Raw genomic sequence first — 18,142 nt, 5'->3', positions numbered from 1 at the left:
CAACAGTTAATCCCAGGTTTACTACCTTTGGCAGAAAATGTTCGATCAAGATTGTCAACGTAATCCCCGAACAAGTTACTTGCATACACGTTGAAAAGGAAACGTGACTTCGTTCGAGTATTGCGGAAATAAAATCGACTAGTTCCGGACATTTGCAATAATCTCTTCACCAAGCTAGAATGCGGATTTAAATTTGCGAAATCGTTGGAACCATTTCGATACTCAAAACGAAGAGAAGACAATGGAAATATTACATCATTAAGTATGGCATGCATGAATTTTATAATAAAATTATAGAGTGAAGTATGCATTTTATACTTAATGATCTAATAATTGTACAATTCCTTCAACATACCCTTTCTAAAAGACGACATAATTGTTCTATTTACATCATCGTTAATTAAATTAAATTTCACGTGCGCTGTGTAATAGTTTACAGAACAGATGCACGGATAATCCGATGAACCACTTCTCGCCAGAGGTTAAATTTAATATTTGAGTCGTTTATTTTGAAAGTGGCATAAGTCACTTTGTTTTTAAGTCGATATATTTAAGGGTTTGCGTTTTAATACGTTTAAAAATATGGATGCTAGCTTTCGAGTAGATTTACTTGTATTTGTTATCTGAGGATGCTGATATTTTGCTCAGTATAAATAATTTCGTATAAACATTAAAAAATCACCGCTTTTCATCACGGTAAAGTGACTTATGCCACTTTCAAAATAAACGGCTCATTTTCATTTGTTACACACTTCGTGAATATTTTCATTTTACGACACACTATCAAGACACTAATCCATAACCCGTTCATGTTCCTAATTACAAAATGTCATCCAGTTTCATGTTCAGTCACGTGTGACCTATTAATATTTTCGTTTAAGATCATTACATCCATTCATGCGTCAGAGGGTGATGAACGCGTTAATATCTCATTTTAACCCAGTTGCTTCTTCCTGTCAATTACGTTCTTATTTGGGATTACGGTGAACCGACCCACAAAGATAATTAAATTTTAATGTTTATACGATGCTTAACGAGTTTCCGGCTAGATCCATTCAAATACTTAACTTTCTTACACGTATTTTCGAACCTGCTTTTTCAACGTTAATTCTTCTATCGAACTTATGTAAGTACAAAATAGTGCAAATTGGCGATAAGAAATCAAAGTGTGAAAGAAATGTTCGCGAAAAGAAATTAATTTTCTTCAAATGCATGGAAAAACAGTGTTCGTTTATCGAACGCAAAGCTGAACACAAGGAATGTAGCAGGGTTAGAAATGAATTGAAGATGAACTGATCTCCTTTGTTCACTTGAACAAGCCAATAATAACGCAACAATATTCTTAAATTCTTCTCATGTCTTTACAATTTTGTATTTCATCATTTCTGCTGTACGTTCCCAAGTCGTCCATTCCTGTGCGATTGCTACCATTGCTACGATTATTCCTCCAATGTTTCCTACCATTTCGTCGTTTAATATCTAATTCGGTAATCTTATTAATTTGTCACGCCGAAGTCGGATAACTGTATAAGAGCACCAGAACAAATTCTTCATTACAATGGTACTCTATACATGTCTATCAAACGAGGCCTCGCAGTCTCAAACATATATACACTTTGAACCACGCCAACGTTTCCGCGTTCCACGTACGCAACACTGTAAAAAATCTAGCGTATCGGGACTTGCTGTTTCACGTCGATATGATTGCCCTGAAAGAGATTTCGCGCTGGAATTGATCGATCGGGTCTGTCGCGAAACTTGGAACATATATGCGAATTGCTGAAACGTGGAGCGGGGAAAAAAGAGAGGAGACTCGGTAATGATGGCCGTGGTTTAGAGTGGTTGCAAGTGGTTGTACAATAATGACTCAAGAATGGTAATTGGTTAGGGCTGGTAAATGGCGGTTTACACGAGAAACGGCTGCTAAACGACCTGCTGGATTCGTACAACGTGCTGGAGCGACCTGTGGGCAATGAGTCCGACCCCCTCGTGTTGAGTTTCGGCCTTACACTAATGCAAATAATCGACGTTGTAAGTTCAGACCACCAACTTCCACTCTTTCTCTGTAAAGAACGCATAAAAGACTTTCTCTCTACGTAACACGCACACCGCACACAGCACAGATGAGACCATACGTGTACAAATGTACTCGATTCATTCAAGTGCGAGTTAAGTGAGTGGGCAATAGACAGAACGTCCTTTCTGCTGATTTTGTTTTATTCAGTAGTGTTAATTGATATTTGCATGCCTTTCTTTCTTTTTCGTTTTATTGGTTATTATTAAGTAATCCGAGTTTTCGTTGTTTATTGCATTAGGGGAAGCGACGTCGCCGCTTCCTTGCATGTACAGTGACTCACAGAATTGTTCAGATCGGTTGATGATGTACTTATTGTTTGCACACGTCACGTTCAATTTTTAACACAAAAAAATGAATTGCTCTACTTGAACGATCTAATTTAAGCAGCTATTATTTGTTCTTTATTGCACTCTCGATGCTAGTGTTGTATCATTCAAATTACAGTTCGTTCGTTGGTTAATATTTGTTATTACACATATAGTTTCAATATTGCTCTATGGAACCATGAAAAAATAATTGCAGTGTTACGAGCAATAACTCTTTGAACAATCTAGTGAATAATTTGATGTTGTTCAAGTTCACACATTCAATATATGTTTTATATTGATACAAACGTAGTGAAAGAAAAAAAAAATTCTTGTTTATTAAATAAAATATATAAAAAGTTCACACAATCTGCGAGTTACTGTGTTTTGTCATTTAACAAAAGAAGTAAATATATTCGTAAAATGGCTTGACAGTTACTCTTAATTAATTGTCCAACGAAGTTACAGTAGTTAGTAATATTTCTCATTTAACTATTGCATGGTCTAGGAGCAGTTATTTCACGGTTCCAGTGAATCGTATTCAATAAGCGTTAAAAATGTCAATAATCGGAATAAGTTTATAGGTACTATGCTATTCCCATTTAGATAAAGTATAAAGAAATTCGCTATTGTATGTATAAAGTTCAAGTAACCAGAAAAATCAAAAAAAATTCTCATTGTTTACTCTGACAATGCACTTTGCTATATCGAACTGATTAGTTACATATTTCAATCAGATTTTGTTTACCAATTACTCGTGTCAATAATGAATTACCAATTATCGGTTATGAAAGTTGCGGTATCGTGTTTAACGAGTTCGTATCGCTTGACGGGAACATAATTTCCGTTTAAACCATTATTTTACCTATTACAAATTTACACTATTATACCGAACAATTAAACGCATCATCTGTTTAACGGATATCGATTGCGCGAATATCTAGAAACAGACTAACGATTCAACAAATTAATTCTGCATTCAATTAACTTATTTTCTGTACTTTAAATATGGATCCAAGTTTGTAAGTAAAATTCAGTTTATTATTCTGCATACATTGTCTTGGACAAATGTAATTTAATTACGCTTTGATTTGGAGTATATCGGAACGATACTGAAAACTTAAATACTAAAATGTATTCAGGAGAGTAATTAATGAGAAATAAAGTTTTCGGTAGAATATTTAGAGACAGCTGGAAACAGAACTTCTGAGCTTTTTCCGTACAAGTCTTGATACAATCCTTTCGTGTAAGTTAGTCAGTTTATAGTTTAGAAAAAATTTCAGTTAACTTTAACTTTATTCGCTCGTTGATTTCTACGCTCATTTTTAAAATTCTTCATTCACATACAATTCGGATAGTTATGTTCTTAGATTCCTTAGGACAAACTTTGAAATATTTACGCAAGAAATTTCAATACTTCAGTCTGATAAAAAATCGAATTACATTTGAGTGAAACAAATCTGTAAATCATGTTCGGAAGCAAAGAATTAGTGTTCTCTAGAAATCTAGCAATATTTCTACCGCATGTATTAAGTAATAGGGTACCGAAAAATCATTCGAGACGTTTGAAATCAATCGTATCGATCACTGCCTATGGCCAGAGTCGAATTTTTAGTTAGCTTTATTGTTCTATCATCATTAATAAATCTCTGATAGTTCTCTAAACTATCGAAAATCCAGGCAATTTCGAAGTTCATCTACTTAATAGATTATAGCGCGGAGAGTACGATTATTTACGTATTGGAAGTCAACTTAATAGAACACGTTTATAATACTCGACCGAAGTAGTGTTATTTTACATTATTATTAAAGATTCATTATCATTATCATTAAAGATTTCAGTATCCATTCAATAAAAGTCATTCTTCTGATAAATACTCAGTATCATTCGACGAAAGTATATAGAATTAAAAGCTTTAAACATGTTTCAGTAAGACATATCTCAGAGACTAGTATATTTAATATAACATTCAAATTGAAAATAATTTGTTAAACGGAAATTCATATAGTTTTATTAATTTATATTTAATTTCTCAAGTAAGTTAGCTTAAACATAAACACGTCTTGCTGATTGAGTCGAAAGAACATTAGAAATGCATGGAAAGCAATTAATGTTACCGTTCAATTCATTATTGTTGAGCGATCAACCACTTACTTTATTTCAATACAAAGTTTTGCTTGAAACCAAAATCTCGAGAGAGTTTAGTTGTTCCATCTTACTACGAAAATGAATGTAAACAGTGCTTCCCAAAAACTACTAAAAAGTAATAATTATATCACAAATTTTTCAATGTTATTATGCTGTTAATCATTGGCAATTTCAACAACGGTTAGTCGAAATATGCTCATAATTTTACAGATTAATCTATTAAAATATCACACACGCGTGTACACAGAATTTACTTGAGTCAAATTTACAGAATTATTAACATTCATTCAGTCTACTGCAATATAATAGACATCATTCATAGCTATGTCGATAATCAATATTTCATACAGCAAGTTTAGTGCATTTCTATCGAAAATCTATTACACAGATTTTTCTGCTGAAGACATGAAACAATGTTAAATTGACTAATAAAAGGCAATCGAAAGTGGTTTTGCCATTTTTCAAGAGCAACAATGTTTTAAACACGCGTTGGAATTGGACATCTAGTTATTGGCATAAGGGTCAATCACTATCAAGAACGCGTATCGCGCGTATCGATTCACTTCGCAGTCGTTTACGCTAGCATGACATCACTCCTCGATTACATTCAATATTTCGAACGTTCAGGTGTAAATAGTACATCCGCCGAATAAAATCGTTCGAAACGGTACAGAATAATTCGGTTGTGCGTTACTAAAACACGCGGCCACTATTGACTACGATACACGCACGTATGCCAGAAATAAATCACTTTTAACAAGCGAATTGAAACAATAAAAACGCGACACGTTCTATTTACATTTCACTTTCGTACAATATTTCGGATAGAGAGAAGATCAAAATGTATTACTTATTATAAGGAACGGTTAAGGAGCCAATCAGTGCGAGTTGACTTTTCTTCGAAAATGAGTTACGCGTTGTAAACTCGTCTTTCTTATAAGATCTTTCGACTAAACAAAATTGTTCACAGGGAATTGTTTCTTTAAAAGGCTATGGACAAGTTTATTTGTATATCATCTCCCAATAAAAATTATGAAACTGATGGTTTCTGAGCCAAGTATACAAATATGAATAAAAATAACCTTCTCTGTTTTTAAAGAGATGTCAATTTCAAGACTTACGATTATCTAAAAATTAGATGCAGGTACTCTGTGATAGGTTTCAACCATTAGCTGGTAATATTGCTATTACATTTTGCAGTAACAGTTTAATTTTCCATGTTTTTGTTATTTTATATACTAGCTAAAAATAAAATATCAATGGAGCGTCTACCTATCTTTTTTCTCGTTTTAATTCAGCTTTATCATGATCCTAATATATCAGACATTTTTGTGAGAATTATCTATTGAATGATGTTATCGATTGAGCGAGCTGTTTTATTACTAACAATAACTTCACACGTTTCTCGACACAATTTTATCGTTTTATTTTGACAGTTATAGCTTTTTTAAAAGTGTAATCGTGAACAATTTTTGACGATTGGAAAATTATATTCCAGTGAATGATATTGTACAAAAGAATTGGAGTATAGATAAAATTTTAAATTCCAGGTAGGAATATTTATCTTGAACAAATAAATTTAATTGTAATATTAATTAAAATAAAATATTAGTTATAATAAAGTATTAATTATGAGCAAAAACAAAATGGCTTCTGGAAATAAGTAAATACACAAAATAACAACTTTATAAATTTTAATGTGAAGACGATAGGATAAACGTTACTTTTCCACATAACGCAGTAAATGTCCATTTACTAGGGGCTGCTCGTCTATGGGCAGATCACTTAAGGGTCTGTTAAAAAGATCTACTGTCTTCAAAACTTAGTGCATAACATTCGTGTTGTTTAATAAAATTACATATGATAGATACGTAAAATTTAATTCTGAATTATGGTTCCAATAATTCTAGGAAATACACACATATGATTAAAAGATACATAATAAAACATCCCTTTATACGAATCGAGTGTTATAAAATTTCTACAATATTTTTCTTGCCTAGTTTATTGAAAGTAATTATACTGTGGATGTGGATCGTTATATAATGTCAATGGTCGTTGTTGTACACAAATTTCACGAAAGGTAGATTAAGCTTATTTCGATTTCTTGTAATAATAGTTTACATGGAATGTTATTGAGATTTATCATACTTGAGACTAGTGAGATCGACTGATTAATCACCGATCTTGAAATATCAAATTCCGAATTCTTTTTTTTTAAATTTAACTAAGCACATAAATACTTTTACACGAATGGCTGTATATCCTTTGACAATTTTTTGAACCAATAAATAAGTTCTCGATTCAGTTGTGTGGAAATTATTTACAATTCACTCAATGCACCCAAAAAATATTTGCTTTTGTATCACACTCAATCGAACATAACTGTTGGGACGCAAAAACTCTTTGTCTCCGAATATTACTAATTGAAGCTAAGGAATTGGGGAGGAAAATTAGTCACTTATTTTCTTCAAAAATTTTGCTTTTTTTACATCAAGAACTATAAAGTATCAACAGAAAAAATGATTGTAAAAATAGCTAAAAAATAATTCTCTTGTTCCACGAGTGGTAAAAATATAAGAGAATAATCCTAATAAATTTAATTTAAAAATTATTATTATTATTGTAATAAAAATAACTAAATTAATATTAACCCAGAGCACAACTGTTCTTCGCAATCTTGGATAATTTAACTTTCAAACTTAACAATTCAGAGTTTTTAATCTGAAATCGAGGAAACTCGAATCCAAATTAGGAAATCTAAAATTTACTTGGCAAAAGAAGCATAGAACATTTTATGGCAATATAAAACACTTTGGAACAATTGTAGCCGTTTAAAATAGCAAAAGTTCGTTTTCATGATGGCATTGTGCTACCAATAGATGCCGAAATTATAATCAATCTAAATACGAAAGATGAATATGAATACATGTGACAAATTGTGTTTGTCGTCCGCGGCGAACAGAATGATCTATTGGACTCTTTCCGATTTTATATTTCGCATTCGATGACATGAGTCAGTTTCCGGATTAGGATTTCGCGAACGGGGATTTGCATCGGTGATCGCGCGCAAAATACTCGGCTTCTGGATGCAAACCGGGTCACGGGGAGGTTCCACTGATGGATTTAGCTAGAAGATGCACGAACAGAAGAAAAGTCAAGAATTCTTTCCTCGAGACCCTGATTTTGCGGGAGCTCGTGTGTTCAAGCACTATTTCCGACGATTACAATGGGTGTTTAATACCGTCGTATTACAACGAGCATCTCTTTCAAATTCTTCAAACCAATTTACGCTAGAATGTCACCGAACGACAAAGTACAGTAAGGAGCAAACGTGAGCACACACCTTTTATCACGGTATAACTCTCTTAAAACCCGATTAAATGACTTGAACTATTACGATGACTAAAATACTTTTTCTAATTTCGCTGTTATCTTGGAACGACGAATAAAAATAAAGAAACTCTCTTTGGTTTCATAATTTTTTATCTAAACCCCGCGGGGGGAAAATTATCTATATAATTATCTAAAACCATGAAAATTTGAAGAATGTGTTTTGTAAATCTCGGTAACATATACGGACGCTGAAAAATTCTTTGCGATCGTTTGACATTGTTACGAGCTGCTAATATTTAAAGTGTGGCTTTCAGTACGCATATCAGTTGTCGAGATCTACAAAATACATTTTTTAAATTCTCGTTATAGGCTCAGGTAAGGACGTTGAAAAAAAACGTGAGTATTTTATTTTCTTAAATTATTAACTAGTCTCTAACGTCTCAGAAAGATTCAAGCCATTTAGTCCAATTTTAAAAAAGTTATACTGTTTTAAAATGTTATACTGTTTTAAAAAGTTACATTGTTTTAAAAGGTGTCCGAAGACTCTTTACACTCACTGTATAATCGTCTGTCTCTACGCCGGAATGAAAAATTGTTCCTCAATTCGAAGGTTAAATTTATTATACGCATACTGAACCTCTGAACTTTTACAAATTTAGAAAATATTTTTAAAACATAATAAATATAAGCTTCTACGTTGTACGCTGTGTTAATGTGAAAATAATTCAGAACTGTGAAATACAGCTTGATTTATCTCATAGCTTATCGCTATAATAGTGTTTTACAGCAACCATTCTAGAGTAACTCTTTAAAGTCTGAATTATGATACCGTTAATTTTTTTTCAACCATAACTCTGTATTACTCTTTACTCGAAAATCTTCCCGTTGATTGATGTTTTAAAGTAGGAATATATATATTTTTCAAAATTATTGGACCATGTGTACCATATATTTATAGCTAACTGTTCTCGTAGAGAAGTGTAAAATAATTCATATTTTGCATAAAACTATTAAACAAGAAAAACAATGTATTCCAAGTATACATAATATGTATGATAAAATTTCTGCGTTTACATTTTATAAAATCTAAGAAGACTTCGATCAGTTTGCTGTTGTAATTTATACACCATTATAAAATATATAATATAATGAAAAATATCGAAGTTCACATGTATCTTTAACAATCAGTTAGCTGTTTTTGACAAATATATTAGTCACAAAGAAGTGGCAACACTTTATGTTATGACAAGTATACTCGTCAGAAACAGCTAACTGGTTAAGTTAATAAAATAAATAAACGTTATTAATAAAATTAAAAAATGAAACAGTCATTTCGTAACAACTTAATTCTATATTATAACAGCCACGCACATAATTTCCAAAGAGATTGCAACAGCCAACTGTTTAATGAGAAAAATATCATTTGTCGTGCAAACAAGTTTCAGTGTACACTGAAAACAGTATACAAGTGGCAAGAACCCGATGAAGCGGAACATGTTTATTGAAATTGACTCGAATTCATAAGTGTATATTGAACTTTTGATCTCATCGCTATCCACGAGCTCAATGTACCCGTCGAATGATAAATCCCATTGTGACCGGAATTGAAGGCGGTGTCAGCTTCAGAATCGGAATGCTGTTCTTTTTAAATGCAATTGCGATGACAGTAGGACGACGGAGGATCATCGGTTTCTCTGCTGGCATGGTAATATCGCGAATTTTCATGGCGCATGCGTGCGCGGGCATACAAATGGCGCGCACCGCTCTTAAATAACGTGCAACGAGCACGGGTAAATATGCCCTGCGCATTGTTTCGCTGCGTCTGTTTCGTCGTTTATCGTTCCCCGTGTCCAACAGCGACTCCCTTTTTTGCAGCATCCCTTTGTTCTTCCTTCTGCCTCGTGACCTTTTTCCATAGGACTATTGCAATTGCGACCGGGATTCAACCTCCGATTTTTTTTTCATAGCCGAACCACCTCAAAGAAAGACACAGTGTGCACCATGGGAGCGAGCCGGAGTTGGGCGAGAAATTAATCGACGAACAACGATTGAATTACCACTTAACAGTGGCAGTATTAAAAATTAGTATAAAGAATTAATAAAAAAATTGGATTAAGTATTGAAATATTTCTGTTAATCGTCAATCGCAAATAACGACTAAACTTCTTTCAATTGGTAGTCGCGGTTAAGGACTTAGGTAGAGATTTCCTCCCCCCCCCCCCGCCAATACAAAAATATAATAAAGTAATAAATATCAAAACTGTCTTAAATGCAGTAATTAATATCAATATCACCATTGGTATCAGCTCTGGGCACATTTTATTTGAAAGCAGATAATTATTTGAAATAATCAGATTATTCCAAATACCTTATCACTTTTATTTCACAGATAATATAGAAAACTAACTCTATTTCGTTTCCAATTAAAATAGATTATTTTGAAACCATTTTTTGTTTCAACAATTTTGTATTTCAATGACAAGTAATATGACATAAGATTTCTTGAATTAAGTGGAACTGAAATTATAAGAATTAAGAGGAATTCTTGAATTAATTGTTTGAAGTTAACTGAAAATTATTGAATTACATTTATTATACTTAATTAAATTTAAATGCACAGAGATAAACTCGAATTATACCGAATGTATAAATAAAATATATACATTCTATTATATGTATATAAATAAAATATATATATTTTATTATATATATTATATTTTACTTGGAATGGTATTTTTATAATTTAACTGCAATAGTTTTCAATATATATTGTTGACGTAGTTGAAACGATGAAATTGGGGAGTATATGAGAAAATATTTGAATAAATATTTGATCAAATAACAAATAAAATTTTTCAACTGACATTGTTTAAATGTCAATTGAAAAATTATAAAGGTTTATTCAATAAAAATAAACTGGCGCAAAGTTATTTCAAATAACATGTAGCCAAATAAAATAATACATTATCTTAACGATTAATTTTCAAATAATGTATTTCGTTAACTCCGCATCGCGCTGTGTCCGATCGAAAACTTACTATCAAAGGTAGTAGCTCAGTTTAGCTGCATATAGGTCTAGGTCTATTCTCAACGAACAAAGGACACCATATCAAAATCTCGTAATCGAAGAGGTTCGCGGCATCCCAGATCCATCGAGTACATCCATGCTGACGTGGAAACAAGTTACTCTTCCATGGGGTGGAGTCATTAGTCGGCAGATTAGCCGAGTTCCAAAGCTTGCCGGCAAACACCAACGACTATCTAGTTTATTTGTTCCGTGTGTGCGATAGTGTATGCTTTACCGACACGCGAATAGGTTGCCTCGAGTAAGGGAAACTTATACCGTTATCGTCGATGCTTGTGTACGTCAGAATGTTCCCTTAGGGCTGCGGCATCGCTGCCTTATCTGGCGACGAGCTTGTCTCGCAGATGAATGTATCTTCGCGGGCCGATTCCGGCTGGCATTCTTATGCGAGCTACGCGCGAGATAATCACGCTGGAAGCTGATTAATACAATTAGACCGACGGACGCAGCGGTCTGTGAAAAGAGTAGCTACGTTATCCAGCCTTTCTTAAAACTTCGTTCGAGTTTCTTCGTGGCTCGGCCAACCTTTGCGCAATCTTCGCGTAATCTTTCAACTGTCTGAGCATTAGCTAAATGTCTCACGAAGTAAATGACTTCATTCGTGACCACCTTCCTATTAACGAACGGTTCTCCGTTCAGGTTTCTCAGGGCTACAAAGAAAGGACTCATTTCTACTTCATCAATCGCTCGGCCGTTTATTTTTGAAACGTCGATTAACACGAAACCTTCGGATTTTGCACTGCTGGGTAGAATATTAGGTGGATTTCTGGTTGAGATTAGAGTAAAATACCTCTGCTATTTTTTAGGTTATAATGAATGTTTATGCTGATAGTTATACTTAAATAAGTATAACTATAACTGGAAGAAAATAACCCGACTTCAAACGTCAAGTGAAAATCGATTCGATCATTTATCTCAGCATAAACATTCGTTATAACCTAAAAAATAGCAGAGGAATTTTACTCTAATCTCAACCAGAAATCCACCTATAATAACGAAAAGTGAAGATTTATTCATGGATATATTTATATCCATGAATAAATCTTCACTTTTCGTTATTATTTTCGTTATTATTTTATATTTTCGATATATAGGTGATTTTCTATTTTTCTCTGAAAGCTCAATAAATGCTTAAAAATCTACAATCGAATAAATAAACAGCGGATCTTTATGCGAAATAAAAATGTTGTTCAGCAGTTGCATAAAACGAGAGTTAATGAAAAATGTATTTCTTCTTTCAATAGTGTCAATCAATTGAAAACAATGCAATAATATTTTTCAATTCTTTCAATATTTCCACTATTTTGTATTTGTCTTATCAATATTTTATATAAATGCAGAAAATCCGCAGTCTATAAACGTATCGCTCTCATATTATGAAAAATGCACTAAATGCATAGAAAATCTGATATTAATATATGAGAGTTGAACGAAGAAAAAGCGACCGATAACCACTATCCTGTGAAAGAAGGATCTGCGGGTATTAATCAAGAGTCAGGACTCGCGTTCTTTAACGTATGCATTCACTTATACTAACACTGAGGGGATATTTCATACTAATGCTCGGCACCATTTATTTTCCGAGCGTTCATAATAACGGTTTCTTTACCGCTCGAGAGCTTTTGAAAAATGCCACGGCGTCCGTTAGATGGTTCGGAAACATTTTCGAACGAGCAATGTCCGTTTTCTTGTGCAGGATCCGGTATAAGACCTCGGTTTTATAAAATACGAAATATTCTCGCATAACGATCCACGTGATTTTCATGTTCCACGGTACGCAAGACAAGAGAATCCAATTTCTATTTACATATTCCTGTATATTGGAATTGTATCTCTGAACAAACTATTACAAAACAGTCATCAATGTACTCTCGAGAGAAATGTAATTTTAAGTATAAATGATTAAATAAATGGAATAAAATATTTATATAATAAATAGATAAAATACTAAATGTGTGCTTAAGAAATAGTTAGATTGTGGATTTTTAGACAAAATGAAAATTCTCATCGATATCTGCAACAAGCAAAAATTGGACAGAAAATAGTCTCTTTAAATAATACCATTGTTAGCGAGCTCAGAATAATATACACATAGATATTCTTAAATATTGTATGTGTACCAATTTAATATACAACCAGACATTGTACATGTACCAATTTGATGTTAAGAAAATCTACTTGATCTTGTGCGTACATCAATAGAAAAAATCGGCGAACATCTTTCAAAGCGGAATGCTTTTTTTTAAATTGCATCAAACGACTTGATTGTTTTTACGAAATAATAGGACTAGTTTATTAGATAACATGTAAAAAGAATTTTTGGAAGTATTGCAACTGATTGGAATGACGCAAAAAATTATAAACTACATCCGTAAAAATTGTTTCTAGATTAAAATTGGCTTTTCTTACTTTTATAACATTACTAAAAAATTTTCGAAATTTGTATATCACTTAATAAACGTTTCTTGCAAGAGTAAAGATTAATATCTTCATTTACATTATTATTATATCTTTATATTTTTATATTATTAAATCGTATTATATTATTATTAATATTTTTTACGATAATTTATAAACTACATACACTGCGCGAACGAAAAAAGACGGTCAGCTTGAACGAGCATCAGCAAGCATTACTATGCCCGGATGTTAAATTTCCCAGCGTTTTTCGCAATGGTTTCGCGATTCGTCTGCATCAAAGCAGGCAAAGCCAGTAGCGAAGACCGTCGGAGAATGCCTTCTCGCCATGGGATCTCGATTGTTCTCAGCGAAAAAAAATGATCTCGCCTTTAAAACGGTCTCTATACAACCTGCGGGACCAAGGCCTCTGCGACGTTGTTCGCCGCAAAAACACCTAGGAAAATAGGGAAAAGAACGAAACGGGAGGCGATAGCGGAAGGGAATTCGGTAGAATTTCAATTGTGGATACCGTCCTTTGACGTCAAGGAAAATCTCCGTCGCAGGTTCTGAAGTTGTGCAAGATCCCGTGATCCTCAAAGATGAACCAAATCCAGAAATGTCTTCAAACATGATTGAACACCCGACCGAAATGAATGGAACCGTGATATTCGCCTCTTTTTTTCGTGGGAATTTCGAGTTTCTTGTAGTTACATGTGTGACCGGATAGAGATCTTTCTTTTTTTCTACCTTTTTTTTTTTATTCGATTATGCGTGCGCCCGCGAAGAATGAGTTCTTTGACGCGCGGACACCGGGTCTGTCGGAGGCGATCCTTTTGACGCGAGAGAACGAAATCAAGGTAACGGCACCGAGCACGATGGCTTTGAAGTTGTTGAAATAGAAATAGAACAGAACGAGCCTGGCTACCGTTGAAATTCAATATGCAAGCATCGAAGAAACCTTCGCCTTGCTTAAACTATCGCGAATTCAAAGGAAATATTATATTTGAAGGCAGCGCTCGGTCGACGTAGGAACGATGACCGGCCCGCCATGTGATTAAGTGCGGTTTTCCAAGCCGATTTCCGGCTATCGCTGTCGGCGAAATTCCGATTGAATTTTCTGCGCGGCTCTTTTTCGGAGCGTTATTTTAAATATCGGAATACATTTTGGTTGTGGGATGTGTTTGGATTGCTCAAATACGAGTTATCGCTGCGAAATTGGACTCGCCGGAAGTAAATAGATATGAAATTTGCTTTCGTGTTATTTATATGCCAGAATTTGTTGAATCAAGAATATATCCAGAAATTGAATTTTCATCGTGCTGATGAATTTGTTAGAATATTTCGGTTGAATAGAATATTTCGCAGTGGTTCTTGGCCTGAAAATAAATTACGGAAATGATTCATGTAAAACGAGATAACGTACGAAATCATGATAGGTGCAAATGAAATTTATTGTCTTCAGAAATATTCATCGAAGAATTATATCGAGCGTATGCTCATAATGCCAAGACAAAGTATTATACTTCGTTCGTTTTAGATTACCAAAATAATTATATTTTGCACTATGATTTGATAAAATAAATATATTTTATTTGACGATAATAAATGAATTGAATAACATATTTCGAACCACGGTAATATTTTGCAAAATATTTTGTAATATTATCTTAAAAATTGCTTGCAATGAATGTAATATTTGTTCTTCCGAACAAGTGAAACATTTTAGTTTTAAAAGTACGCCCTTTCGAATAAATATAATATTTTAATTTTAGCAATATACATTCTTCCGAATAAATGTAATATCTTAGTTTGAAAAGTACATACATTCGAACAAATAAAATGATTTATTTTTTAAAGTACATTCTTTGGAACAAATAAAATAATTTCATTTTAAAAGTACATTCTCTCGAACAAATAAAATAATTTATTTTTAAAAACATACATTCTTTCGAACTAATGAAATATTTTATTTCGAAAAGTACATTCTTCCGAACAAGATAAAACATTTTCTTCTCAAAAGCACATGCATGGATGTAAAATAAAACATCTATTTACCATTCGCTATTTTAAATACCATTTCACCCATCTCTGGTCACGATCTCCGCCGATCTCTCAAACATTTCTTCAGCACCGGTAAGCTGAAGTAACCAGAAAACGAACGAAGCTTGCAGACAGAGCCAATAGACGAGGTCCCAGTTAGCCACAAGTCGAAGCTCCCTAAACAAAAAGGCGATCTCGCCGGGTGTGCTCTGAAGTTTTGAACATCAGAGGGCTTTAGTCTCATCCGAAAAGCTAGCTCGCGACCGCACAAGAATCCCGACTATCTGAAACAGCGAGGCGCGGCGATTTCCCGTCGGACTAGGCAGTCGAAAATTTGAGAGGCCGCGTGGAGAACCGCTCGTCTAAACAGCCCTCGACGGCTGCACGGTCGCGTCAAAAGAATTATGGCTGGTCGTTGGGTAGACACGAGTGCCGCGAAATAAAATCCAATTTCACATGAAAGGAATCCGGTTAATGGCGGCGTGGGTTGCGAAGGGCAAAGGAAGTCGGAGAAGTCGCGAGGAAGCGACAGCAGCCGGTTCTTGGTATCGGTTTCTCATTTCCATGGCGGATACTCACGGATGCCGGTGCGCAGGATGCACCGGCACAGAAAGGAGGCTGCAAAGTGGATTTGTTCGACTAGGAAATGCGCAACGTGTACCGGCGCGACGCTGAGCTGCATTTGCGGCTCCGCTTGCGATGCCTCGTCACGTACCGCAAAAAGTTTCGGGGCCGTGTGCCATACGTCGAATTAACTGTGCTGTGCAGGGTGATATCTAATTTTCCGTATGCTTACGGCATTTTTGGCCGGCTTCCTCGTTGCGTCGCGTCACGCGCCACCGTGAATCCGGTAACGAGACCAGGTCGATACCCGGGTCCTTTCGAACGACCGGAATTTCGGAAACGCGAGCGGACTAGAAGTTTCCTACTCGACTAGACGGAAACGAGCATCCGAGGCAATTGGCAACTCGGTGCTCACGGCCCTAAGGAACTTCGACTTTTTCACGTAATCTAACCTATATAAATTGGACACCTCTAACTTTTCCACATGCCGAGTTTAGAATCTCTTGGCCCGATGAAACCTCTCTAACGAAACTGTCTCTGGCGAACTTCGTTAGGGTTGTGTTGCGAATAATGTGTATCCGTGACTAAACCTTAAAGTAACTTTATTAAGGGGAAGTTTCGGTGTAGAACCTTTAAAAAGTCGATTTTCTTTTTCGTTTATTATTTGCTACGATGCTTCGAGAATATGTAGTTCGAAGAAAATTTCGAAATTCTAAAAATTATCGAAGCTTATAGGTTTTTAAATGTTGCATGGGTTATTCTCGTCGCGTAAAACCTTATACACGTTTTCCTCGGAACGTCATTTTACTATCTGCTAAGAAAAATATCTCGAAAGATAATTCATCATTTTGAGTGATTTTTTAAAATTAAAGAATATATTGCACGCAATATCGGTCATTATTATTTTCATTATTGTTATATATTATATATACATTATTGTTATTATTATATACACAGCAAATGAATTGAATATCCCTACTTTTAATATCTCAAGTTTCTCAAAATTTACTGATTTTTATGGAATGTAGAATTGCTACAAATTGATAAAGAAAATGCCAGAAAATGGTTGACGAAAGAATTTTCATTACCGATATTCTTAATAACAATCTGAGTATAGTTATCGTTCGAATTAGAATAAATATAATAAATAACAAATACGAAAAAAATAAATATGATAATACAACAATATTGATATTCTATACGAACAACATAATGGAGTTTTCTGCATTCGAGAAATTCAAATTTTGTAAATATCAATTCGGTCCTTGTTTGAACGATAAAAGAATGTGTACTGAATATATTTGCCAAGTTTCCAGCACATCGGAAGATTGGTTTTCCTGATATCATGTCAGCCAATCACAAAAATGTGGTTCCCTGAAAAACTCGTTTAAAGTTTCAAGCGCTATGAAAATAGGAATTTACATAAAGATCAGGGAGTCGACTTATCAGAATCGAAAATTTAGTACTGGAAAGCTGCGAACAGAGTTCCTTGAACCATCGATTTCTATAGTACTTTGGGAATATAATTCTATCTTACTTTTCCTTGATCTATTCAATTTTACCGAAATTCTTACCACGGAAAATTCTTCGAACGAAAAACTCTTTGATTCCATTTCCTTCATAGTAATACAGAAAAGTCTGGATCAAAATCTGCAGCGAGCTCTGATGGAATTTAATTTATTATACCTTTATATCCGAGCGTTTAGTATAATTTTAAAACGCTTATAAAAATTATGCAATTCCAACGAACTAGTTTATTTAATAAAACGGAAACTAAATGCTCGATTACAATAATTCTTATGTCTTATAAATCCCGCAAAAATTTCTATAAAAATTCATATGGAACTCATTTTGAGGAAATAGTATTAATAAACAAACAAGCAACGTTTTATGTTTCACAATATTAAATGTATGTATTTATTTTGAGGTGCATTATTTTCCACGTTGATTACTGAATCCATATGAAAGTTGTACAAAATACAAATCAATTATTTATTGAAATATAAATGCAAAAAAAAATTAGGACCGACAATAGTTATCGCTAGACTGTGGATTTTATGCATTTATGGCGGAAGGGGTTAGATGACTATTCTGTTACATTATTGTTAATGTATTACAACTATTAAAGCAAGGAATACATTTTTATTGAAACCCTGTTTCCTACAATTAATACATATCATTTATAT

The 18,142-nt window shown here is 33.9% G+C and overlaps 1 protein-coding gene across 3 annotated transcripts in view; it reads left to right on the top strand.

The window, feature by feature from the left end:
- The window catches only part of nAChRa7 (nicotinic acetylcholine receptor alpha7 subunit), a 385,318-nt gene that overhangs the window by 140,459 nt on the left and 226,717 nt on the right, over window positions 1-18,142 (top strand). For 2 of the 3 annotated variants that reach the window (XM_033468051.2, XM_033468052.2), the window contains exon 2: window positions 1,889-2,031. The exons of the other annotated variant lie outside the window; for it this stretch is intronic. In XM_033468051.2, coding sequence (XP_033323942.1) covers window positions 1,889-2,031 — 143 coding nt within the window. The remainder of the gene's footprint in view (window positions 1-1,888; window positions 2,032-18,142) is intronic. 3 annotated transcript variants of the gene reach the window in all.

This window comes from Megalopta genalis, chromosome 11, assembly GCF_051020955.1.
Source record: "Megalopta genalis isolate 19385.01 chromosome 11, iyMegGena1_principal, whole genome shotgun sequence".
NCBI lineage: Eukaryota > Metazoa > Arthropoda > Insecta > Hymenoptera > Halictidae > Megalopta > Megalopta genalis.
The sequence above is the reverse complement of the archived record's forward strand: the minus strand, read 5'-3'. Positions and strand labels throughout refer to the sequence as shown.